A 27,672-nucleotide genomic window follows, 5' to 3' on the forward strand; every position below is an offset into this window, starting at 1 on the left:
ATTTAAATTATTCTTCATCTTTCAAGACGTGGTCTACGCATGCACAAAGCTATAACATGTATCAGTAATTCCTTAAGCACTAAATACGCCTAATTCGCCAAAAATCGTAGAGGAGACGCGAAAAATAAGTTTTAACTATGAGCAGAGTTAAAAAAAAATTAGCACTCCAGCAGACTTAAGTAGCCAAAGTTATAACCAACTTTAAATAAAGGGTGTCCCAAAATTAACGCAAGATTTGAATTTGCTGCCATCTTTGCAGTAAATTGGTGGAAACCCTGAAAAAAGAACAATTAGACAGCTGAGATTTTAGGGTTAGTAAAAATGGAGTACATTCAAGACGATGTCACAAGCCATACAGAAAGTGAAACAATTCAATTACTGCATGAGACATTTCCTGGTCGTGTACTCCCTCGTTTCGGTGATCAGAATTAGTCCCTTAGATCGTGTGATTTATCCCTATTAGATTTCTTCGTATGTGGTTATTTGAAGTCAAAGGTATACGTCAACAAGCCCACAACCACTCGTGCATAACAAGAGCAAAAGAGTGCGCATATGCCAGCAAAGCCGTAGAGGCCATTTGTCCGATGTGTTATTCCACAAATAACCCTATCAGGGGTCTGTCCAGACATTTTGTGAAAGGTCCGTTTTTGGTGAAATTGTGAAAAAATTACTCACATTCTTTCAACCAGGGTCCGCTTTTATGAATTTAAGCAAATAGGGTCCGTTATTGCAAAAAAAAAAAAAAAATTTTCAAGGAGTTTTTAAATTGTATAGACATACAAGATTATGCTCAAAACTGTAAAATTGTAATTAAAAAAATTAAATTTTAAAATATAAACAACAATTGCTCCTTCTAAACTAGAGATGCAACATACAAATATTTGGTATTTAGCCTATACTGCTGAACGTAGAATATTAATTTCGGAAACAATGGAAGAATTGTCTGCCGAAGACTAAACTTAATTCGTTTACATCCATCATTCTTGTTTTCTGCCCTGGGAAGGGTTTATTCGATTAACAAAATAATAATGAAGATTAAAAAAATTATGAAGGGTCCGATTAAAAGAAAACTTCATTTTGTGAAGGGTCCGTTTTTAAGTTAAAATATTTTGCGAAAGGTCCGTTTTTAAGTTAAAATATTTTGTGAAGGGTCCGTTTTTATGAAAAGATATTTTGTGAAGGGTCCGTTAACGGACCCAAATTTCTTCAAAACAGATCCCTGCCTATCCTATGTACTTTATGTTTCAATGAAAAAATAACTATCTAAAGACTAAGAACTGTGTTTTTTATTTAATTCAAATCTTGCGTTAATTTTGGGACACCCCTTTATACATTTTTTTTTCGTCGTTATCAATAGCTAAAGGAGAAAATTAGAATAATTCCGAACATGGATTACGCATGCAAAACGCATTGTAAACATGGACTTGATTTTAGTAAAAAAGGACCCAGAAATAAAAAAAATCTCGGGTCCTGAAAACCCGACCCGGCCTAAGGATCCATAGTTACCAGTAACAAAATCACTGCATGTGTGTTCTTAAATACAATACGTTCAGAAATACAAGAAATCTGTATACAAAACATCTTAATCCATACGAAAACAGATTTATTTAACCGACTTCAAACATAGTTTTCCAAGTCACCTAAAAACTTGCCCTGCAATATATGTTTTTGCGTATTTTACTCAGCCACTCGTTTTACGTTTTCTTTTAAATTTGGACATATACTTTCTATTCGGACTTGATTCAACAGATTTTCATTCACGGAAAAGTTTTAAGAACCATTTCGCAGTCTTTTGAGGTTACTAATAATTGGTTTCGTTGTCGACGATATGAAGTACACTAAAATATAGAGGCAACGAGTATCTTCGTTCTGGCCACTATTGAGCATGGAAAGTTTAACGAAGTTCTTCGTCGTTGACTGCTCATCTGCAAGTATGTTCGTTCAAGACTTTAGACGAGTTAAAGACTACAAGCACATAAATACGAAACGCTAAACGCTTTTAAAATAACGCTTAACACGTTCTTCCAGTACACTCTCCAAGTATGAACGGACATTCAGGTAGTGGAATAACAGGAGAAGACTAACATTGATTGACAGGATTACAGCAAATTATTTCTAATACAGTCGAACCTCGATAACTCGAACCTCGATTTCACGAATTTTTCGATATCTCGAAGGAAAAAAAAATTCCCTTCAAATTTCCTATACACTCAATGTTAAAAAAAACTTGATTTCACGAATTTTTTTTTTTTCTAATCCCTCGATAACTTGAATTTTTTTTTCCATAAATAGTGTAGATATTTTTTCTAAAATTAAAAAAATATTCCAAAAAAATTAAAAAATTTAAGAATGGCTGACAAGGCATCTTCCTCTACGATAATGAATGGTTTCAAGAAGTCTGGATTCATTAAAGATCACAAAAGTAGCCAAACAATCAATATCGTTAATTCTGCTGAAAACTACGCCGAAAATGATTGGAACAGATTGACCGGACTCATGAAGCTTGATGACATGGAATTTCATGACTTTGTAAACGTAGATGATGCAGTAACAGTGTGTGGTCAGTGGGATGACAATGATATCATTGCTCAAACGAAAGCTTCTTGTGAACTATCAGAAGAAGAGAATGAGGAAATCGAAGATTTACCGCCCAATGTTACTAACAAACAATCACTTTCTGCAGTGGACACTGTAAGGAGATTTATTGAGAGGCAGCCGAATATGTCAGAGGAGACATTTAAAGCTATAGTCCACTTAGAAAGTGTTATAGACGAACTTTCTAACACATCTCTAAAGCAAACAACAATTGAATCTTTTTTTTAAATGAAGGTGTAAAAAGTGTTTTTAGAATAAATATGGAATAGTAAATAAGGTATGTAAAGAGCATTTTTCTTTATTCTACCATCGATAACATGCGATTTTCGATAATTCGAATTTTCCATATTTCGAATTTTTTCTCCTCTCCCTTCAAGTTTGAGATATCGAGGTTTGACTGTATATTGACACAAAATATCAATTTTGAAGTGGAAGGGAGTGTTAAAACAACGGCTTAAAACTGGTTGCATTGTTTTTATAACCTAACAATTCGACATTAAAAAATATACATATTAGGTTAATTAGTATTCCTGGAATGAATCATTTGCTTCGATTTTGCAATTCAAACCAACTCATGCAATAAAAAAAAAGGTCTCGGCTCCGGGAAATTATTGCAACCATTGCAAAATGACTATACAAATAAAATAACAGACACAACGAGAGATGATACATACAAACGTTATTTAGTACTTGCAAGCAATAAAAGAAACGCCTTTTTTTTAAACTCAGCATAAAAAAAAGAAGAAAAAACAGACTTTCTCTCTATCTCATCCCTCATGGCTTTGTTCGTTCAGAGCACATGAGAAGAGAATGACATCACGCGCATAACTGTAACCGTGGGAGCTGGGATGGTAAAAGGTATGCAGGTGGAGGTAATTCCTGGAGTGGAGAAGTCACTCAACTTCATCGGGTGAACCCCACCGCAGGTGACTTAAGAGGAAAATAATGCTACACCGCTACCTTTATGCAAATAAGCACGGAAATTCTATTTGTCGCCATGTTACTTACATGACAAACAGAAGGGAGAGTGAGAAAAAATGATACAGTATGATGAAAGAACTACAATAAACTAATCAGCACATTTACAAATAAGCTACCCACATGTTACCTAGGTGAATCATACCTAAAATCAACGATGGAAAGTGCGACTAAAAATTTAAAGAGGTATAATCAGGGGTCTGTTTAGAAGAAATTTGGGTCCGTTAACGGACCCTTCACAAAATAATTTATCATTTAATCGGACCCTTCACAAATTTGTTTATCATCATTATTGTTTTGTCAATCAAATAAACCCTTCCCGGGGGGGGGGGAAGAAGAAAGACGGTTCGAGACTAACTATGTTTTCCAATTTACCTAAATTTAAATTCCAAATGTAGTATTGTAAGAAAATACTTCTACTTTTTTACAAACATCGTGTGCACATTTTTATTAATATTAAATCAGAATTTTTTTCTGCAAAAAAATAATTGATCCATTTATATTCATTCATAAAATTAATTAATAGAATATTATCAGGGGTCTGTCCAGACATTTTGTGAAGGGTCCGTTTTTCGTGAAATTGTGAAAAAATTACTCACATTCTTTCAACCAGGGTCCGCTTTTATGAATTTGTGCAAATAGGGTCCATTATTGCAAAAAAAAAATTTTCAAGGAGTTTTTAAATTGTAAAGATATACAAGATTATGCTCAACACTGTAAAATTATAATTAAAAAAATTAAATTTTAAAAAATAAGCAACAATTGCTGCTTCTAAATTAGAGATGCAACATACAAATATTTGGTATTTAGCCTATACTGCTGAACGCAGAATATTAATTTCGGACGAATAATGGAAGAATCGTCTGCCGAAGACAAAACTTAATTCGTTTACATCCATCTTTCTTGTTTTCTGCCCTGGAAAGGGTTTATTCGATTAACAAAATAATAATGAAGATAAACAAATTTGTGAAGGGTCCGATTAAAAGAAAAATCATTTTGTGAAGGGTCCGTTTTTAAGTTAAAATATTTTGTGAAGGGTCCGTTTTTATGAAAAGATATTTTGTGAAGGGTCCGTTAACGGACCCAAATTTCTTCTAAACAGACCCCTGATTATGTAAATAAAAATTAACTTCTGGCAATTTTTAAAATAAAATATTGTAAATTTAAGAATTGTTTAAGTTTACTTAATTGATTAACACATTAAAAGTGATTGTTAAGTTGTGTTATTTAAAATATTTCAATGGAAATTATTAAAAATGTGAGTGATTTTGTTTCCATTATTCGTCCGAAATTAATATTCTGTGTTGAGCAGTATAGGCTAAATACCAAATAACAGGACCCTATTTTCACAAATTCACCAAAGCAGGACCCTGGTTGAAACTTTCAACAAGGGTCCTGCTTTGGACCCTGGTTGTGTTAAGTCACATTCTTTCAACTTGAAAGAATGTGACTGAACGCTTATTTTATATTCCCTAATTATGAATAGTTTTTTCATAATTTTACAAAAACAGGACCTTTCACAAAATGTCTGGACACACCCCGGATAATAAAAGCAATCAAAGGAAATTAAAACTAGCAAAATTTTCTAACTTATTTCTAGCAGTTAATGATTGAAAACGCTTTGAAGATTTGACATCTATCTAAACATTCTTATTAATGAAATATATGGTAGTTGCGAAGGAATTGGTCGTGTTAAAAATTTGAATATTAATCAAATAAATTTCTACTACTATTTTATTCTCTCTTTTTTTGGCGTACGTTCTATCCTTGTAATATACCATTTTTAGAAAATCTTTAAAAATGCACAAGTTCAGCGAAATTTTCGTTAAGCGCTCGCAATTACAAGAATACTTAGAATAAACAGAATTAGGAAATAAACAGAATTTTAGATTTTTGACAGTTTTCCATATTTTGAACTGCGTCCTTTACTTGACATTTAACATTAGAGACATTTAAACTTTTTCAAACTAAAACAAAAAGTATTCAAACTGTGCTTAAAAAAAAAAAAAAAAAAAATTCATTAGATTTAACGACATATGATATTGGGATTCAAAATTGCAACTTGGACATTAATAGCTCAAAAAAGTAAAAAATGGCATTTTTATATTGTTTTTAAGGGGGAGAGAAAGAGAAAAAGCATTTGTATTCCAACATTCATAATTATAGCAACAAAAATACAATAATTATCTAAATCTTATATTTTTCTTAACTATTTTTGGTGTGGGTAATTACTTGAAAAAAGTGATAACTAAAAAAATTATCATTCACGATTTATTTTTATAATCAGTTTTTACACGTGAATTAAAAATTATTCTGAATTGTATTGCGATTCTACATAATGAACCAAGTCTGAGTTACCATGATATCCTTCTTTGCAATGTGAGATGTGAACTAACACTCAAGTTTAATTGTTTTCTGATATCATTCAGACGTAAAATTCAATTGTTATCTTAATTTTAAATGTTTCTTTGCTCGATAAAGAGTTTCTACTTAAAAGTGACTAAACTATCAAACTTTAGATCAGTCAATCTTCTAAAAGGTCAAACGCAACATTTAATCGTTATCTGAATTTCGGATAAATTTTAATGAAGAATTTTCACTCCTGACTAATTTAACAATCTAACTTTTGATAGTTAGATATAATTTTTAAGTTGTATAAAATAAGAAATCCTAGCTGTGTCAATAATAAAAATTAAGCAGAGAAATTAAATAAATAAAAACTTAGATTTTCGTTTTTCAAAAATAGCAATGAAATGATACCAAGGTATGATAAATTTGCTTATAATGATTTAGCACAAGAGGTCTGTGATTAATCGAAAAACTGCAGGTTTATGACAAAATTGATGAATTAAATATAATTTACGTAAGTTATTTAAAGATTAAGGTATTATGATCCTCAAATTTTCTTATTTTGTCAAAACGCCATAGTTAAAAAGAAAAAAACCTCAAAAACATCTCTTATCTGAAGTAAATGATAGGACTGATTACACAATTTAATAGCACAAAAATTAGATACAGTTTTGCTACGCCAAATTAAAACAAAACCTGGAATGATATATAATTATCGAATAAAATCGAACGGTTCAACAAACTATGAAAGAAGTAAAAATAAAGGGAAATAAATAAAAAAGGAAAATGAAACTCGAGCACTCGGGATTTATATTTTTCTAATTATTATTAGAGATGATGATCTTTATATCTGAGAAGGATACTATAAAATGTATCTAAGTATATTTGCTTTTTATAATCTAGTATATTATGAGTATATTACAAGTAAGCAGGGGTCTGTCCAGACATTTTGTGAAAGGTCCGTTTTTCGTGAAATTGTGAAAAAATTACTCACATTTTTTCAATCAGAGTCCGCTTTTATGAATTTGTGCAAATAGGGTCCATTATTGCAACAAAAAAAAACTTTTTCAAGGAGTTTTTAAATTGTAAAGACATACATGATAATGCTCAACACTGTAAAATTATAATTAAAAAAATTAAATTTTAAAAAATAAACAACAATTGCTGCTTCTAAATTAGAGATGCAACATACAAATATTTGGTATTTAGCCTATACTGCTGAACGCAGAATATTCATTTCGGACGAATAATGGAAGAATCGTCTGCCGAAGACAAAACTTAATTCGTTTACATCCATCTTTCTTGTTTTCTGCCCTGGGAAGGGTTCATTCGATTGACAAAATAATAATGAACATAAACAAATTTGTGAAGGGTCCGATTAAAAGAAAAATCATTTTGTGAAGGGTCCGTTTTTAAGTTAAAATATTTTGTGAAGGGTCCGTTTTTATCAGGGTTGGCAAGATTTTGCCGCAGGTGGAAAAAACCATGGTAAATACCGGTAAAAACCGTCCTGGCAAAAACAGGTTTTTGCCAAGCAAATTGGCAAAAACCTATATTTTCCAAGATGAGAGGACAAAAACACATTTTTGACACAAAATTATTCCTAAAATTGAAATATATACTATGAATATAAATAATTACAAAAAAATTAACAAAATTATAATTCCATAATTAAATCATAATGTAATAATATATCACTTTAGTAGTTTAAAACATTATTGATTGGAAAATTTGTGATTATTCTCTTTTTTTCCAGTGAAATGAACTTATTTTAAAATAACATAACTATAATTTAAAGCATAAAATATGTATCAACATGTGTAGTTAATTATTGTACAAATAATAATTTTTTATAATAAATAATAATATTATACAAATAATAATATTTTTTTATTTGTAAAAAAACATTTATTTAAGGATTCTAAAATGAAAAGAGATCAAAAACTTTCAATCTTTTAAAAATTATTACCCTTATATTAATTATTAATATGTTAAAAATAATTTTTTCATGTAATGTATCAAAATTATTATTCCTTATGATTGATTTAAATTTGTTTCTAGTATTTTATAATAATATTTAATCAGCAATTTAGATAATTTGGTTTTTGCCGGTTTTTACCAGTTTTTGCCGGTTTTTACCAGGTTTTTTCCACTGTCCTGGCAAAAACCTCTTTTTGCCGGCAAAAACTCCAACTCTGGTTTTTATGGAAAGATATTTTGTGAAGGGTCCGTTAACGGACCCAAATTTCTTCTAAACAGACCCCTGGTAAGTTATTAAAAGCAAATATACTAGATATTATCTTATCTAGCTTAGCTTATATATTCTTTCAAAATACACTAATTGGTAAGGTATCAACTCATTTTGAAAACCTACACTTGATATAACTTGATTTAGATACTTTTTATGATTACTACATAATCATCACCAAACCTTTGCAATGCCTAGCCCTTTTTTTCATAAACTTAGTATGAATGTCATGTAATTTTCGGCCGTCAGACGACGTGGACAGAGCCTGAGCTGGCACCTCACTCTCTAGACACAAAACCCCACAACTAACAAGAGGAATTGGAACCACGATAGATTTAACTAGCATCTTGCTGTGCATACACTCCGGTTGTTTTGTCGGCCAACAGGACCGAACTCACGGTCTTCAGCTCTTCAATCAGAGGCGTCATCAACGCTTTAACCAACTGTGTCACCGGAGCGCTTATGGTTACTACATGCATGTCAAACTTAAAAATTCTCTAAAAACCACACTTAAATAAAAACCCACTTTGCAATGTAAAAATAAGTCCAAATTAAAAGTTTTTCGCATTTTGCATTCCTTCCATATTCGCATTTCGAGAATCATTAATATGTATATACTTAAATGCAGAGTTGAATCAATTTATTTTATACTAGGCTGCTATGTTCTGTACCATCCTCTTCTTATTTTTATTAAAACATAAAAAATTTATTACTCCAAATTATAAGAGCATTTCACAAAAAATAGAGAAAAAGTAAATTCATTAAAAGTATTTAATGTCCAACTGCTGACAAGTCAATGATTGACAATGTCGTCGAGAATCTTAATTGCACTTTGAAAATTTATAATTTTTTCACAAATTACGTCTCCTGGTAGTCGACATGTTAAACAATTGAAACTAATCAAAACTTAAAGGCTCATCTTCCCTTGATTTCTAGACAAATTTTCCGCCGGAAGTTCAAAACCATGGATAACGGCTTCAATTTTGGAGGTGAGTACTTTCAAAGCCATCATACAGTAATAAAATCCCATTTAAATTAAATTTAAGAATTAAAAAAAAAATGGACATTACTTAGTTAAAACCAAAGAAAGAAAAAAAGGAAAATGTGAATTTAATTTATAATTTAATGTGGCTATTTTCTATATAAGTTATTCGTTAAACCTATTTATATAAATATTCCGCGATTATTATTCCCGTTATTCTTATTTAATAGATATTCTTTTGATATAACCATTTGTTTATCTCGAACCTGACTTAAATACTAATCGCGTGTTCTTTTTTTATTATAATTGTTATTATTTTAAGAGGGGTATATTTGGAAGATATATTTGTTTAGGAAAGAACGTAACGAAATATTCAATCTGTTTCAACAATGTAATTTAAACACGGCATTTTAGAATATGTTAAATTTTTTTCCCAAGATAATTCAAACAATAAAATAAAGCATTAGAGTTTAACACTCAAATCTTTCATATTTGAAAAAATAATAAATAAAAAATAAAACATCGCATATTAAATCCTTTATCCGGGAAAGCAAACTGCATAACTAAACTTTTTGAGGGAAAAAATTAATTAACTACAAAATACTTAAATACTGTAGGTTCCACTAGTCCTATTCTAATTAAAGCAATGTAGTTTGAAATTTTGAAGAGAAATTTTAATTATCCAAACAAATGGAATAGTTGCTTTGGATCCTATGTCATAAAAAAATAACTTTTAACATTCTTTTTTTTTCACACAATGGGAGAAAAAAAAGTTAAGATAAAAATCAAAATAGCAGGACAGTTAAACTCCATTGGGGGAGAAAAATAAAATCCAGACAAGAGTAAGCATGATGCGATGCATGGTTAAGGTAGGAACACACCTGTACACAGGAAACGAATCACCATTCACTTTCCTTCAGGGCCTCAAAAGTAATTGGGAACGCTTCAAATGTCTTTTCTTAGACCCCGTCCACTTAGGCTCACTTTTTTTTTCTCGTTTCTTTCATCGAGAAAGAGTTATGTGAAAACCAAAAAGGAATCCTGTGTTATATTGAAATAAACATAAGATAACACTTGAATCGATAATGCAAGAGAGATGAGTTAAAATATCTCATTGCTCTTTTAGATATTTCTTTCTCACTAGATTTTTTTCACAGATATAAATTTTTTATAAATACGTAGAACAAACAGACTGGAAATGTCCTTTAAAATGGTTTGTGCAGAGGATAATATTAAAATTATTTGTAACATTCTTAGTTAATGTTGCATAAATTATCCCGCCATCTAATTAAAAATGGCACTAAATTTACTTAGTACTGCATAATTCCCTTATTGATACTTGCAGTAAAATTCGAATAACTCAAATATTTATTAACTAAGGAGCAGAGCTACCTGGTTTCGATCCCCACCTCTGGCTGTAAGCCATGGTTGCAAAAAACCCACTCTGAAAAACCCAGTAAAACCCACCCTAAAGTGGATTTTACTGGGTTCTTCTAAAATTGATTTCTTTTTTATCCTCTGTTATGTTAAAGATCTATTCTATTGAAATATATATGTAGTCCAACCTAAAAAAATGAACCTATGGTGAAAAAACTGTTTGGAGACAGAAGAGTCACCTTGCTGGCTAGATTTGACTGTATGGCCATTGATTAGACAGTACCTTTGATTTGCTTTCGATGCAAAAAAATCATTCTTCAAACATTTTTTTAAGATATAAAAAGTAATCCTGTGTTAAAATAAGTTTTAAATGTGTGATGTATTTTGTATTGTGATGTCAGAAGAAACTTTTTTCAGACTTTTGCACCAATTTATTTGCATTAATTATTAATTACACTTTAACTACCTAAATGTTAAGTCAATTCATAGAATTAAACTTAATTATTAATATTAAAATAAGCTTTTTTAAAATAAGGTACTTATCCCGGCCTTAACCGGGTTTTTTGCAACCCTGCTGTAAGCTCGCTGAAACTATGATTTTGTAATTAAATGTCACTTTTAAAAATGTTAAATGTGCGAAGCAACACCGTGTCGACCAATAACAATATACAATAGCCAGATGAACATTTATAAGGTCATTTTACAATGTAACTTAGAATATTTTGAATAATCGAAAAGCATATTTGTCTCGATTAATACAGAGCAAAATAAAATGTATGTTTGAGACACCCAATAATTACAAAAAAATTAATTCAGGGCACATCATATACATATTATGCCTATGTAATATGCAACATAATACAGCACAGTAACAATATTGTAAGCATATTTAGTATAAAGTAATTAAACTTTTTTTTCCTTTTTCAATCTATTTAAAATAACTTTTTGTAGGTAACTAAGAAAAAAGCAAAACTACAATACGTTTATAGAAATAAATGTCAATGAAGGTTACAAGGGTTGCATCAGGTAATAAGTTAACGATTAAATATATGGAACAAAAAGGGGAAAAAAAGAAAGAAGAAAAACAGGGACTTCCCGGTTCTTTTTCCCAAGACTTGATCACGGAGCAATTCAGATAAAACGCAATAAAAATCGTCATTCAAGAACTATACATGTCTTCCCCATATGCCAGAAATAAAGACCTATATTATAAAAGCGATTGTGACAGAACAAAACTATAAATGAGCTTTATAAGAACCCTTAAAAGCACTCTTCCTGAACTTTTTTGTACAGTTCCGTGATCTTAAGAATTATACCTCCATTGTAAGTCAGAAACACATTTATGGGAATAAATATTCTATTCAATACCATAGTTAAGAAAGAAAAAAAAACATGTCAGTTGACATATTAAATTGCCTTTTATGTGTGTGCAAGGCACACGTAACTTAGGTAGTTAAACAAAAATTTTCTAAATTAATAACTTTTCCTTAACTAAATTAATTTTTTCCTACAAGCTTAAATAACTTTTTGTAAATGATTCGATCACATAATCTGCTAAATAGTATAGTTAAAACTAACATGTCAATGGAAATTTTAAATCGCCTTTTATGAGTGTCTAACTTGAGTTGTTCAACTCGACAAATATTCGCTTCTAGCAAATTTAAATAAATTAAATAATTTTATAAATTTGTAAATTAATTTTGTAAATTTCCCGAACAGGTGGTAAAAACTTTTCCTATTTAAGAAAATTTAAAATTCAGTCAGTTCAGCTTTTTATTTTTTAACGATAATATTTAATAAGTCAGTCAACCTACGGGACTTTTAAGTTCAAATCTAACCTATAAGAAACATTCATATAAAATATCATTCATACAGAATATCATTCATACACAATAACATTCATACAAGTATAAAGATAATTGACATTTATAATGAAATTAAAAGCATATATTTGATTTTAAAAAAATCATCGAATCGCTAAAAAGATGTATCTCATTATCCAACTATAATAAACATGAATAATGTCAATATCGGCATAATTATCATTATATTTTCACTATTCCAGAAATAAAAATAAAAGGAATTAATAGAAATTTTTAAATGAAAGTTATTAAAAGAATCGTGATAATAATTTAGAAAAAAATACGATTGCTTAATAACTTTAAAAGATACTACGACAATTAGTTTTCTTAATTTCAATTCTTAGTTAAAGTAACAGACAATTTAAAGATAATTATGGCTGTCTAATATGGTAATAATTAAAAAGATAAACATAAAGGAAACAGCTGATAGGTACATAGCAAAATTTAAATTTTTTCTTAAAATAATCATTTTCATTATATAAAAAGAATAATGACTTACGAGATGCGAAGAAGTTAGGGACAAAATAATTCCGAACAGGTACCGATGGCACAACAGCCAGTTTTTCATCAGACACAGTGGCCGCAGCCAACGAGCCATTATTTTCTTCAAGTAGCATTGGCTTTCTTTTTACAGCACAAAAACTAAATTCAAACAATGGCACATATCAATCATTACATTCCACTACGTCCACAAATCTGTTTTTAAAGTTTAAAACCTGTTAAAAAGGAATAATTCCATCGCACAAAATCTGAAAGATGCATTGAAAACGATTTTATCCATTAAGAGGCAGACGATTATTTTTAAATAAATAATCTGCATCAAAACTAAGAGAGTCTAATAAACGCACATCACATTTGAAATCCCGCCGTGACGTCATGTTTTCAACAGTTTTTTTTCTACGACATAAATCCTTCTCTCGCAGGTGTCATAAAAGAATTACTTGTCACTGGCTCGATTGAAATGGAATGTTAAACAATGGTAATTTTGTTCATCAAAAAACAGTACACTGTTCTATCTTTTTTCCAATTCAAACACAACAAACGCCTCTCTTCCCCGGAGTCAAACTGTAAACTAATCAAAAAGTCGGATGTCCAATTCAAAGCAACGCTCCCAAAGAGGGTTGTAGGTAACAGGTAAAAAAAAAGTTACGCACTTCATTCAGGATGTTCCGCCAATCGCGCCAAATGATCGAAGTTAATCCTGTTTCACGATTGTACAAAATTACATAATCTCTGGAGAATAGAAAAAAATATATAAATTTGAATTGGAAAATAAATTTTTAAATATATATAAGCAATAGAAAATAAATTCTCCTTCGAAGCTTTTAACACTCAGAAATGTAAAAAATAATCTTCCTTAGTAAAATTTGAAAGCTGTGAAACAAAATGAAAGTTCTAAAATATTCTGATATTGAACATTTTAGATTGAAGTGATAAATTTAGAAGTTTACAATTGTAAAAAGAACTAATGTTATCATCTGTTAATTATTAATAATTTTAAAAAAACTCAAATATTATTAGTTTCATCAATTGCTTTCAACAAACGATTCCCTTTTGAAAACATCACTCATCACCGTTTCAGGAAGTATAAGGCAAGTCTATTTACAAGTGTTATGCCGGATCTGTGAATTTTAGTAATATAATAAAATTACTGGTAGTAAAGTAACAGCCCACCTTTGTTTCAAGAGAAGTAAATTGTCTGCGATTGATGCTAATTATCAATTAAAACAAATAGATATTTACTCATGAAAGTTCAAATATATATCATAATACTAAAAAAGTTTTTTTTTTCTTTATATAAAGTAGAGGATTGGTAAATAAATGTTAGCTGTTTATTATTTTTAAAAAATAAATAACTTCGCGCAACTTAAAAAACAAAAGTTAACATCTCGAAACATGGACATAAATTTTTAAATTAACAACTTTTAATCATAAATATTTTTCAAAACATATTACTATTTTATATGGATGTGAGTTTTCCGTGTATATATATCTAAAAAGAAAATACATAGAAAAAGAAAACAACTTTAATGGACTCCACATCATTTGAAAAATTTCATGATTTTATTTATCAGCAATGCCGAATCACAAAATTATCGTGGGTATTGAACTATTTCACCCTTGCCTAACCTTTAGCAGGGAAGATAAGTATTATCTTCATTTAAGATTAGTTAATAAGACTTATCAAAATACTTATGTCTACTATAGAATCTGTCTTACGTCAGTTAGTTACTTGTTTTATCACCTTCCACTCATTTATAGTAAAAGAGTCGATTAGATCATACATTGAGTATGCGAAATAAGCTTTTAACCAGTGTTCGTAATTATCATTTAAGTTTATTACCGTGTAGCTGAGTCGACACTTCAAACCTCCAAAATTTTACAAAAATCAGGGGTCGACTTATATATCGGTAATAAAAGTAGGACCTTCGTTAGGACCATTTATTGATACATTATAAACAATGGGAGAGATGTGAAGAACTCTGAATTAACTTACTTCTATAAAAAAAACTATTTTTAATATGTTATATATTTAAGATACGTTTTCTAAAATCATTTTTTTAAATAAAAATATTTAACACAAAAAAACAATTTAAATTACATTCAAATTAAGAACAAAAAAAGTTAATTTAGTAGTTAGTATTTCAAAATACACAACATAATTAAATTTTTTAAAACATATCATAAAGTAACAAATTTAAAAACTCCAGAAAGTCATTTTTGTCAGATTCAGTAAGATTAATAGTGTCATCATAAATAATGCTACTCGGAAATAAATTCTACGTAATCCTCATCCGCTAATTCAAAAAAAAAAAAAAAAATTTCTTAACTTCCCAAAATAATTAGAAATTCCACCCTATTTAAAAGATTCTACATTAACATTTGAATCCACATTTTGCCACGCTTCTAATATCATTTGATGCAACATGGCTATAGGAACAAAACTTATCCACAACGGTCGACAACATACCAGAAATATGCTATCTCGTAACATAAAATAGGGGATAGACTTATACATCGGAATTGCAAGGTAGTTAAATTTTATAAATGTAATTAAAAGGATATATTAGGAAAAATAAATCATATTAACAAAAAATTTCAAACATTACTGCATTAAAAATTATATTATAATTATACATAATACGTGTAAACGAATGATTAAAATTAATTAAAAATGAAATATAAATTTATTATAATTAACAACTGAAAAACAGGCTAATAAACAGATGAAAAAATTAATTTCCCATTTATTTATTCATTATATCTTTGAAGTGACAAAATAAATAGGGTTGCTTCAGTCCTTATCTAAATGGAAAAATATTTTAACATAGAATAACTTAACTAACCCATTTCTAAAAGGAGGGGGGAAAAACATTTTAAAAGAAAACAATCTTTAAGATGTAGATATAAATTTGCAATGTGAAAATAAATTATGGTCCCGAAGATTGTGTTTTAAAACTATGGGTTGGTAGGATTTTCATTACTAACTTCTGAACATTCTTAAACTTCCAACGGACTTATAAGATTTATAAAATGTCATTTCAAAAGTGCTAAAAACTATTTACATACTAAGAATCAATGCATTTTCGAAATCAGTAACTCTTTAACACAGCAATAGATTTTCAACAAATTCTTAAAGTATGAACATCAATAAAACATTTAAAATATCTCAATTATAATCCTTACTAAATTTTTTAAACAAAGATTTAATTTTTAAAAAAATTTAATTTAAATAAATGATTTTTAAAAATATCAATTAATTTAAATTGTGATTTTAATTGCGATTTATAACGAGATGATTTAAATCAACGAATCCTGCTAAAACTCTTTCAATTCCAAATTGTGATAGAATTTTTTTTCTTCTCCTATATGTAAGAAAGCAACAAAATTCAGCACAAAGAATAAAATAGCTGGGGATTTTTTTTCTATCAATTTTTACCAATATTCAACTGATTTCAAAACAGTTATCAAGAAAATCTTAAAAAAGTCAGGCAGGCAAACTTTAAACAAGCACTGACTTCGTAGCTAAGGGTTGTTTACAAAAGTTATAATTACGCATGAATTTAAATGAGATTTAAGAAAAATTAAAATAAAGAAAAATAAAGAAGTAAAGAAAATCGCTCATCAAAAATTAATTATTTTAAAATCATACATTTTAGTTTAAAACACCATTGATTTCATTGAAAAGCAATTTTCAATAATTGAAATTTGGCTTGGTTAATGTAAGCAAAATTTTCGTTTCATTTAAGCTGGATAAACAACATATTCACTATGAAATTTATCAAAATAGTAAGAAATTTATTAATGTGATATATTTTAGAGCAAACACAAATAAAATTTGGACTCTTTTTTTTTTTCTTCCACCATAGATAAAAATAAAAAAAAATCAAGAAAAAACTTTTAAAAATTTTGAATTTAACTAAATAAAAGATATCTCGCCAATAGGGACGCAAAACTTTGCGTGTGGTTGAATTGCATGGCCGAGTGAACTGACGAGTTTCAAAAAAACATCAAGGGCAGTGGAAATCGTGTTCTCCCGATGAAAGAAGAAAAAAAATCTCTCATCATTAACTCATTCGTCAATTTTTGATAAGGAACGACACTCATTAAATATTTGCAATCAATTTCCATTTTTTTTTATTTGCTCAAAGATATATTTTTTTAAATTTAACACGAAGGAAAAAAAAAAAACCAACGTTTTTAAAACTGTGTTACGCATTTAACTAAAATGCAAGGAATATATACAGTAGCGGTGTGATGAATAGTCCGTTGATTTTTGATAATATAATTCATTAAAACTGTAATAATGTATAACTTTTTCAACTAATCAACCATTTTTTTTAATAACCATCGTCAAACAGCCGGCCCAATTCTGGGTTTACAATACAACTATCAATGTTCAACTCTGTATCCTTGTAATTTTGATCCAATCCAGAAGACAAGGGGGTAAAAATATTCTTCCAGCACTTTAATAAAAAAAGGTAAATCCTGGTAGCTAGTAGAAATTTCAATCGTAAAAAAAAGTTACTCTAAAAAAAAAGCTACACGAAATTTTATCATTCAGCAGCAAAAACATTTTATTTAAATGTTGTATTTATTATCAAAACAAATGAAAAAGTTAATTTTCTAATAGGTTGAAAATCGTTGATCGTTGCGCAATTCGGTTACTATTACAGTGAAACCTCTCATGAGAGACCAGTCTCTGCTTCACAGTAAAATGATTGTTAATGGAAGTTGGTCGTGCTTACCTCCGTTGAATTCGAAATGTACTTGATCTTGCGCAAACGATTTTCATTTAACTCACTGCCATTTAAATGACAGTGCGTTAAAATAAATGTATATTATATCTATATTTTCTAAAGAAATTTCTTGGTGCGGAAATGCGACTTGTGTTGGTGTCATGAAAACCATATCAATGAATAATATTTAGCATCAATAAAAATGATACCTACTACCTACTGATATAATTTTGTCAATAAACAAATTTACGATGATCGAACTATTACTAACTGATTGACTAACTGATAAAATGAATGATAGAACTATTTTAAATAAATAAACAATTATGTTTTTTGTTTAAATTTGCATTTAATTTCATGTCATAAAAATTACTTAGCTTTAAAAGATGAGAAGAGATTTGTTTGTTTAAAGTGCTTAGTTTTTCAAAATTAACTTTTTTTTTCTAATTTAACTTTGACAGCAACATATATCTTTCAGAGATCGTCAATAAGAGCTCTCTTAGTAAGAGGCTCACACAATTATTTCGAATATAGTACTTTAATCTACTTATTTGTTTTGTTAATCAATAATTGGCTTAATTGTAAGCCAAACGGGGGGGGGGAATGACAGCATTCTCGAATATTTTAATTCGTTTAAAAACGCATAAACTTAAATTTAATTTTATGCAAAACAAATTTTAACATAAACTTAAATTAATTGTGAAATTATGCTTTAATTTAGAATTTGCTTGTTACTTAACATACAGTTTTTATTTTAGATTGACAATAGTCATAAAAACGGAACAACGAATTGGAAAATATAAGGATGTCAACAGAGATAAAAAAGAAAAAAGGCCGGGACAGCCTGGTTGGTAGGGCACTAGGCCCATGTTCAAGAGGTCGTGGGTTCGATCCCAGCCTCCTGAAGACTCCCTGTGTTGTAAATGGTGACTGATGCATGTTAAATCTGCCGAGTCACAAAGTGCTCCATGTTCCCATAACAATTCATACTTCTACTGATCCAAGAGTTTTTTGTCTTCTGAATTGGTTCAAAATTACAAGGCTAGGGAGTTGAACATTAGTAGTCGTAAACCCAAAATTGGGCCAGCTGTTCAACGACGGTTGTAAAATAAAATAAAATATAAAAATTTAAAATCATAAAAAATTATCAAATTTTAAATTTTGATAATAATGAAAAAGATAAGCTGAATTAATTAAGTTTAATAAAGAAAAGGATCATTTTACAATCTTTTACATTTACAGATTATTTATCATTTTACTCAAAGAAACTAACTAATCAATTTATATCACAAGCTCATAAAGCATCACACATAATGCCCCTCACCCTCGATCGAAATTAATACATACTTGCCTACCTCCATTTTGCAAACAGCAAAAGATTCGCAATAAAAATTGCATAATAAATTACTTAAAATACAGAAGATTTTTCAATTTTCCATTTTTCAATTCCATTTCATTTCCATTTCTTCTTCAAAGTGTCAACAACAACATAGTTATTTGAATAAGTTTCTGAACTGGGATATAGGATTTAAATGCAATCAACTCAATACAAATAGATCAACAAAAATAGAAAATACAAATAAATCAGAAAGAGAAGAAAATATCATTCTTTTTTTTTTGTACTATCAGATGCATCGCATGTTTTCACTAATCATCGTATATAATATTAATTAATGACCTACACTACACTACATCAATTAATGACCTATACTAATTTATGACCTACAACAATGATCAAGCTAAAACACAACGAAAATTCAAAATGTCATTGTTTGAGCAAGACAGGAGAAGCCATCCTCACACACGTACGTGTATACATAATTCTAAGAAGATACAAAATTCCAATGAGTTAACAGGGTGCGTAGCCAAATTATTCAACAAAAAATAAGCACTTTTCAAGCACTCAAATAATATTTTTAAGCACTTAAAAAATCACAATTAGACAATTGACACAATTAGACATTTGACAATTGACGGTTTTATCTGGTTTTAACCGTCAGGTCAAAAAAAAAAAAAAAAAAAAACTTTCGGCATTGTTTTTTAACAATTGTCAAAATTTTTGAATCATGTAAATCGAATGGCGTTTTAATACGCTACGGACAGACAATACGCCGAAATAGATTGGGGTTGAATTAATTTTGAAAACGTTGAATAGAACAATGACTTTCTGCATAATTCGTAGAGAAAATCAACATGGTAAAGGAAAAATCTCATTTTGGAAAAGGGAAAATTAAGCACTTTTTAAAAACACCCAATGAAAAAAGCACCTTTAAGGGCTTTTGAAAAACGAAAATAAGCACCTTTAAGCACTTTTAAAAAACGCTACGCACCCTGGTTAACTCAAACTGCAGAAGATTTCAGGCTCAGTGCAGAAAGAGTGATAAAATACTGCTTAAATGCAGAAGACTTGGCAGCTATGTTAACACATTAAGTGAGATATACATTAAATGACGACTCAACAGCTTAACTTTAACTGTAGATCACTTAAGAAAAAATGGATAAAATAAATTCTAAAAATTTATTCAGTGGCTATGATAATGAGGCGCCCCTGACCCTTATACCCCATTCTCAAAAACCTGACCTCAATTATTAGCAACGGTTCTCGGGAAGAAGGTCTATTCTAAATATACTTATCCTCCTCACCCACTGTCAGCGATTCTCTATAGTGGAGAAGGGAAGGAAAAAAACAATGAAAATGCACACATTTGATTATCCATTCAATTTCATAGAAGCGAACTACCATTGAAGAAATAAAAAATGGCTTCAAAAATAAATAACCACAATTGATGATCGTCGGTCGGCATGGTTGCATTTTCAAAAGAATCTTTTGATTTCATGATAGCCATCGAAATAGATGTGCATCCGAAAATAATGGATGCGTGGAATTCCAAATCTTAAAGATTAGATATGAGAAAAATAGGGGGGAAATGTCAAAATTTGGCTTGTTTTGTTGAGAAAAGTAACAATCAGTTAAGTAAAGTTCATCCTTTTAGAATTCTCTCAATTTTTAATGAAATTCGATGCTAAATTCATATTTTAAATTTTAATATAAAAAAAGATGTGCGTAGTTTAGTAGCGATCTATAATTTTATTGAGAAAAATATGGGTTTTGATAGCTTTTACGCACGCGCGAAACAGGTATTCTTAATAATATTACCTTAATTTTAAATTCACTCAATAAAAACGCCGAGTGCGTTGTACAGTGAGCCATGTAAAAAACGGACTATCCTGAATAACTTTTGATCTAATGATCAGGTCTTCACTTTCTAAGACTAACTTAATGGTTGAAGAGTTGACCTCAAATACGTTAATTAATTAGTACAAACGGTATTTTAAGTTACGAAATCAAACAAAAAAAACGTACTTTCTCTGAACAAACATACCTATTTCACGACGAATTCGAATTTCGGTCGCTCAAAATATAGGAGGTAGCCGCAATTTGAGAAATTTGGTCCCAATAGTTTAATCGGGAGAGAGGGCCAAAGTTTGGACTTCGTTAATTTTATTTTTTGCATATATCGCCCTATCCCGAGAACTTTTGAAATGAATCGAAAAATTTTCGCACACAATTATAAAATGCGTTTATCTAAAGATTATATCAAGCAAAAAAAAAATAGCACTTCGTCAATATTTATTATTTTTTTCAATAATAGTCAAAAAAAATCTGAGTTATTAAGTATGGGGCTAGTAGCTGACGACCATGTCAACCTTCATCTATGAAAAGGTACCCCATCATAGAATCGAGTTAACACGTCTTATATACTAGTGAGTTGTAATTGTAATTTTGTAGTGGTAGATACCCTACAGTACTCCCCCCCCCCCAGAATTATATCCGTAATAGAATTCGATGAACGGGCACCACTAGTTGATTCATTACTGTTTGTGAGAAGCCGGGAGAGCTGTATTAAGATCACCGTACTTTTTTTTTAGTGCTGAATGTGAGAGGTGTATTTACTTCACTGTCGTAGTCGCTCGTGTGTTGCTGTTAGCAGTCGAGTGTATAGAAGCCGACGTTGTGCGTGATTGAGACGAGACTGAGTAGCAACAGTGCGAGGAGGTGGATAATATCGCAGTCACAAGTAGGAAGTCAACTGTTCAATGTGGACCATCCATCGAAGTGGGCGTTACTGTCAGGATAGGCGTGTTCATATCGAAGTGGGCGTTACTGCCAAGGTAGGCGCGTTCACATCACGTCCGGGTCACCAATGTGGGGCTAGCAGCTGACGACCGTGTCAACCGTTATCTATGAAAAGGTACCCCATCATAGAATCGAGTTAACACGTCTTATATACTAGTGAGTTGTAATTGTAATTTTGAAGTGGTTATGTAGTTTAACGAGGACCAATACCGCACACCCTCGGTCCCTACGCAGACTACTCCAAGTGGTCACCCACCCCCACACTGACCGCAACAAGCGATTCTTGACTTTGGTGATCTGCTGGGAACCCGTCTTAACGATCAGTCCACTGCCCGACTAATTTTAGCCTAAGTTACGAAGTTACACTAAGTCTAAATTTTTGGTATTCTGTTGAAAATTAAAATAAAATAAGAATCAAAGCAATTCATTTCATGTGAAACAAACAAAATATAATTATTCTGATTTAAATTGTAAGCAACTATGCTCAAATGTGCTTGTACAATGCTCCATTACGAGTTCTTTTCTAAATTTAATGTGCTGAAAAATCATTATTTTCAATATTACAATGTGATATTGAATATTGTGATACAATTTTCAATATCACAATATATGTGATATTTTCAATATCAGAATAGCTACTACTATAAGCTACTATCGCAATCATTGTTTAAAATTTAATTGCTAAGTTCAATATACATCATATTTTACAAAATGCATTTTAAAACTAAATTTGGCAAGCAAAGAATTTACTCTGAAGGTGACACACACGCTAGCAATATAATACATAATTCACTTTAACTCATAATTCACTCCTTTAACTCATAAACCATTTTACCTAATACGCGTATTTCTATCCTCAATAAGTTGTAAATACTGCCCCGTAAAATTTCGAAATTCAGCAAATTTTAAGTAAACAAAAAGTTGAGAGTCATTTCTAAAAGAATGGGCACTCTGCAAATCATGGTAAAAACAATTGCAAGCAGTTGTTTAGAAACAATAGCGGCAAAATTAATTTTCGCAATGAACTGTCATTCAGAACTTTTATTAACGAGTAATCGGAATGCGAGTTACTAATGCATATAATAATTTTAATCTGGGATAATGGGACAATTTAATCAGTTTAAAAACCAACATGGTTACAGTTAGACATGCAGATTAAAGTGATAACAATTAGCATTTTCAAGAATCAACAGGAAGGATACTTTATTTCCTATTTAGACAATTTGTCTAAGTTTGTATGACGTCGACAATAAATGATAGATCACGACCTCAATTAAAAATTGCAGTAATTCAGAGCCGTCCACATATTTTAGATATTTCTCTCCTCTTATATTTTAACACTAAAAAGACTGAACATTGCTGTATACCTAGAAACTTATCCTGGAAGACGCCAGTTTGACCCTTCTTTCCCAGATTACTTGCATATAGATCAATTAGATATGCTAATTCTTAAAATATAATCATAATTAATGAAATAAAAACACATTATAGACTCAATCATCACGAAAATATATGATTAAATGGAACACTGGCTTTTTAATTATACGTATCGTATACAGTAGTTTCTTTGATAATCGAGTTTCCTTTTCTCTATAAATAATAATAATAATAGATACGTTAAAATACTCATGGTTATTGTTATCATATTTTTTTTTTTTTTTAAAAAAACTAGAGGGCTCCGCCCCCTGCTCGCTGACGCTCGCCAACCCCCGGAGAATTGCTTCGCAATTCTTGCTTGGTTTGCTTCGCAAAACCAAGAATGCTTTGATTTCATATATTTCAATATTAAACTGAATATTAACTGTTATCATCGAAAAGAATTAATTTTCTTAAATGCAGAATAAGCAGTGTGTCAATATCAATGTCACTTTTTTTCGTTGACTACAGTTCCTTCTATGTCCTATTTGTTCTCTAAATGAGCCAAAATTGACAGAAATTAACATCAATGTGCAGATATAATCTTAATATGAAACTTGTTTAAAAAAAATGATAATCACAATAATACAGACTTTGTCCCAAAGAAATGAATATATTTTTAACACATTTAATTCAATATATATATATATATATATATATATATATATATATATATACATATATATACATATATATATATATATATATATATATATATATATATATATATATATACATATATATACATATATATACATATATATATATATATATATATATATATATATATATATATATATATATATATATATATATATATATATATATATATATATGCAAACACTATAATATTTTTCAATAAGCAATATTGTTAAGAACAGGGTAATTTTTAAAAAAATATTTTAATAATATTCAGCAAAATAACTATAAATGAAAACATTAATTTTGCGGAATTAAAATAAACAATGCACCAATAGCATTTTCTTTACGCTAAATACATTTATAAATTTGACATTATATATATATGTTATAATATTTCTCTATATACAATATTGTTTGCGACTTTTTAGTAATGTTAGGTCTTTTCTTTTTAGGCATTACTTGTAAATAAACAAATCGAATTAAGATTTAAAACCAGATTAAACTTACGAATTAACGTTTTAGAAAACAAATAATCAGATTAATCAATATATCAATACGAAATAAGTTGAGATGTTGTAAAACTGAAGAATGAAATTCTAACTATTTTGTGATTGGTTGCATCTCTGAAAAAGAAAATTCAGACTTGTAAATCGCTTTTTTAAGCTTGCCGTTTTCAGACATGTGATTGGCTGTTGTGAACGGCGGTTATTCTTCATTATTAACTGCAAAATCATGCTTTAAAACTAAAATAAATAAAAATTTAAAATTATGTAAAAGATTTGAATGCCCTAAATGTCTTCCCTGAAAGATTCTGAATGAATTGATTCCTTAATCTTAGATTTTCATCACGTAGTTAAAAAGTTTTTCAGGGGACAAAATTAACTGCAAAAACTTTTTTTTAGAATAGAGAGATAAGACCTTGTATCAAAAGGGTACCCTATATTCTTTGCCTTATATATACCAAAGTGTACCTTATACCCAAAACTACTTGGGGCGATTTTTGACCCAAAAGATGATTAATGATGTGCACCTGAGGGCAAGGGTGGGTCAATTTGAGAGGGAAGGGGGAGATATATAGAGAGGGATTTTATATAGGGGAAAGAATCATATTCTCCGGGAAAACAACTAGAAAGGGAAGAAAAATTTGCCCCTTTCTATCGTTTAACTATACTACTATACATAAGGTTTAGTACAAATGTTTCTAAAAGGCTAACATGTGAATCATTAAATGAGCACTTAAATTTTATCAAAGTATGAAAAGTTAGAAATATACTCAACACTTTCAGTAAGTTATTTCTCGAATTACATAACAAAAAACAAGAAGTCAAAATATTTTTTACAAAAAAAGTTTCAAATTTTTGAAATTCAAAGCGAAGTCTTTTGTGCCACCCTTTTCCTTCTTACGGAAGTAAGCCTTACCTAACAGGTAACCTTTACAATCTAGAATAACCTCTAGTCTAAAAAAAATTTAACTCCAGATTCTTCTTTACGAGTATATTTTCCTCTTTATGTAAAATACAACAATGCAACGTACACGTAGACTTGGAATCGTACAAAATATAACACCCTGCATAATCAATCACACAACAAACTATTAAATCACTTGAAAACACAGACAAAACAATACCTTTCTACAAAAAATAATAATAATAATAACATTCCTATCGCTCTCCGATTTTAAATAACAATAAAGATAAATAGATTTCAAATTTTAGAGACCTCTCAAACATTTTTTGAAGGAAACAAAGTGAAGGAAAGACAAAAAAGAAAAAAAGAAGGGTTAACAACATAAAAGCACTTCCTTGAGAGGAAGAACTCAATTTAACGTTTCATTTTTTTCTTCAAAGCTCACAAATTTTTCTTTCTTGTTTATAGTCAATTGAAGCAGAAATTCCCATTAAACTAACTCATCTTGTAATACACGAAACCATTAGGCAAATGGGAGAAAATTTCTTTTCTTTAAAGTTAACACATCAGGATGCAGTTTGTGAGATACCAACCACTTAACAAAATCATTTACATCCCGCAGTTTTAAATTACTCAAAAATATGGCACTGTATCGAATAAATAACTATTAACAATTAGCTTAATTAACGTATGTTTAAAGTGCCAAGAATTTTTGGAAAAAAAAGGGGACACCATAAAAATTAGCCATTCTAATGACTGCGCGCTTGCCGGATGTTAAATAAAATTGGATGTAGGTTAAAAGCATTTACAATATTTGATACCATTATTCGTATCATTAATACAAAGCAGCGATCTTGAACTTTTTTTTGTATCACATTACAGAATATTTATTGTTTGAATTAATGTATTAGTTTCTTTTGTTTCCTTTCTTTCATTTTTAACATGCGAATGAACAAAATTCATCAAAAAGAAACATTGAAATCAGGTCGTAATTTTAAGCAACGTTTAACCAAATTAGTTTCACAGTTTCACATGTCGGACAGAAAAATGAACTAATTTGTTAATTAAATTTAGGAATTTAAAGAATGGAATAAACGCCCCCACCCCCAAAAAATATGGATATTCTTTCTTTTTTAGCACTAAATATGAGTAGCAATATCTTACTATGAATTTCGACTAACAAATACGGTACATCATTTCCTTCAATAAAAAAAAATAAATAAATAAAAACTAATGTATATAAATTGTGCATGGAAAAATCTAGAAAAACTATTTCATAGCTGTGTAAAAATCAAGTTAACTATTTCATCACTGCGTAAAAATCTAATTAACTATTTCATAATTGTGTTCAGCAACTCTGAGAACAGCTTAACTGTCTGACAATTATCAAGTGATATTTAAACAAGTTCTCAATCTCACTTGTATCTGAAATAGATTTCAAAAGGGCAACAATTTGTTTAATCGAGAAAGATGATGTTGCATTCAAGTTAACAGCAATGATTTTATGAACTTTCTTTAATAATACATTCATTACATTTCATAATTCTTCCAATTTCTTCCAATAAAATCTCAACATAAAATTTAATAATGCAAATTTTGTAATATTAATAGTAATAGTTATAATGTATAACAAGTTCAAAGGGCACACAAACAACAACTTGATTTTGATATCTAAAATATTGTGCTAAAAGATTTTACCGAAATAGAAACCCTGTGGTGAATTATAACGAAACAATCAGGTTATGTAACTTGTAGCCATTTGTCTAAAGTAAGAACTCCCCTAGCCATCCGTCTGGACCCGTAGCGGTCTGGACTATTTTAAGTAGCAGTACGGGGTCATTGTTTAGGGCAGGTATTAGCAAGAAAAGGTATTCTTCTTTTACTTCGGTCTATTGTGTTTGCCCAAAAGTGAAGTGCCCCCCTGCAATGCGCTATTCGTGTTTCCATAGCAGCAAAAGGCCTAAGACTTTGAGGCGAAGGGAGTTCTTACCGTAGACAAACTATATATGTCACAATACCCCGATTGTTTCGTTTAAATTCCCCCAACTTGCGTTTTCCAGGTAAAGGTTTCCAAAGGCATTTCTTTAGTGTTTCCCCAACTCAATCCACAATTTTCGCCGCTGAAGCCTTAAATGATCAATCACCCTTCTTTTAGTGGAACCCTAATTTATAAATAAAACTTATTACTAATTATTAACCAGGGTGCGTAGCCAAATTATTCAACAAAAAAATAAGCACCTTTTAAGCACTCAAATAATACTTTTAACCACTTCAAAAAATATCATAATTAGGTAGAATTGGAAAGTTTTTGACAATTGACGGTTTTATCTGGTTTTAATCATCATGTCAAAAAAAAAAAAAAACTTTTGACATTGTTATTGACAGTTGTCAAAATTTTTGAATCATGTAAAATCGAATGCCGTTTTCATACGCTACGG

At 29.8% G+C, this 27,672-nt stretch overlaps 1 protein-coding gene across 16 annotated transcripts in view; it reads right to left on the bottom strand.

Moving 5' to 3' along the window:
• Positions 1-27,672, bottom strand: part of LOC107450274 (phosphatase and actin regulator 2) — a 189,959-nt gene that overhangs the window by 61,126 nt on the left and 101,161 nt on the right. For 4 of the 16 annotated variants that reach the window (XM_087160532.1, XM_043041563.3, XM_071180085.2 and 1 more), the window contains one exon: positions 12,891-13,033. The exons of the other annotated variants lie outside the window; for them this stretch is intronic. In XM_087160532.1, coding sequence (XP_087016658.1) covers positions 12,891-13,008 — 118 coding nt within the window. In that variant the 5' untranslated portion in view covers positions 13,009-13,033. The remainder of the gene's footprint in view (positions 1-12,890; positions 13,034-27,672) is intronic. 16 annotated transcript variants of the gene reach the window in all.

Source organism: Parasteatoda tepidariorum, chromosome 1, assembly GCF_982258835.1.
Source record: "Parasteatoda tepidariorum strain Cologne lab strain chromosome 1, Ptep-v5.0, whole genome shotgun sequence".
NCBI lineage: Eukaryota > Metazoa > Arthropoda > Arachnida > Araneae > Theridiidae > Parasteatoda > Parasteatoda tepidariorum.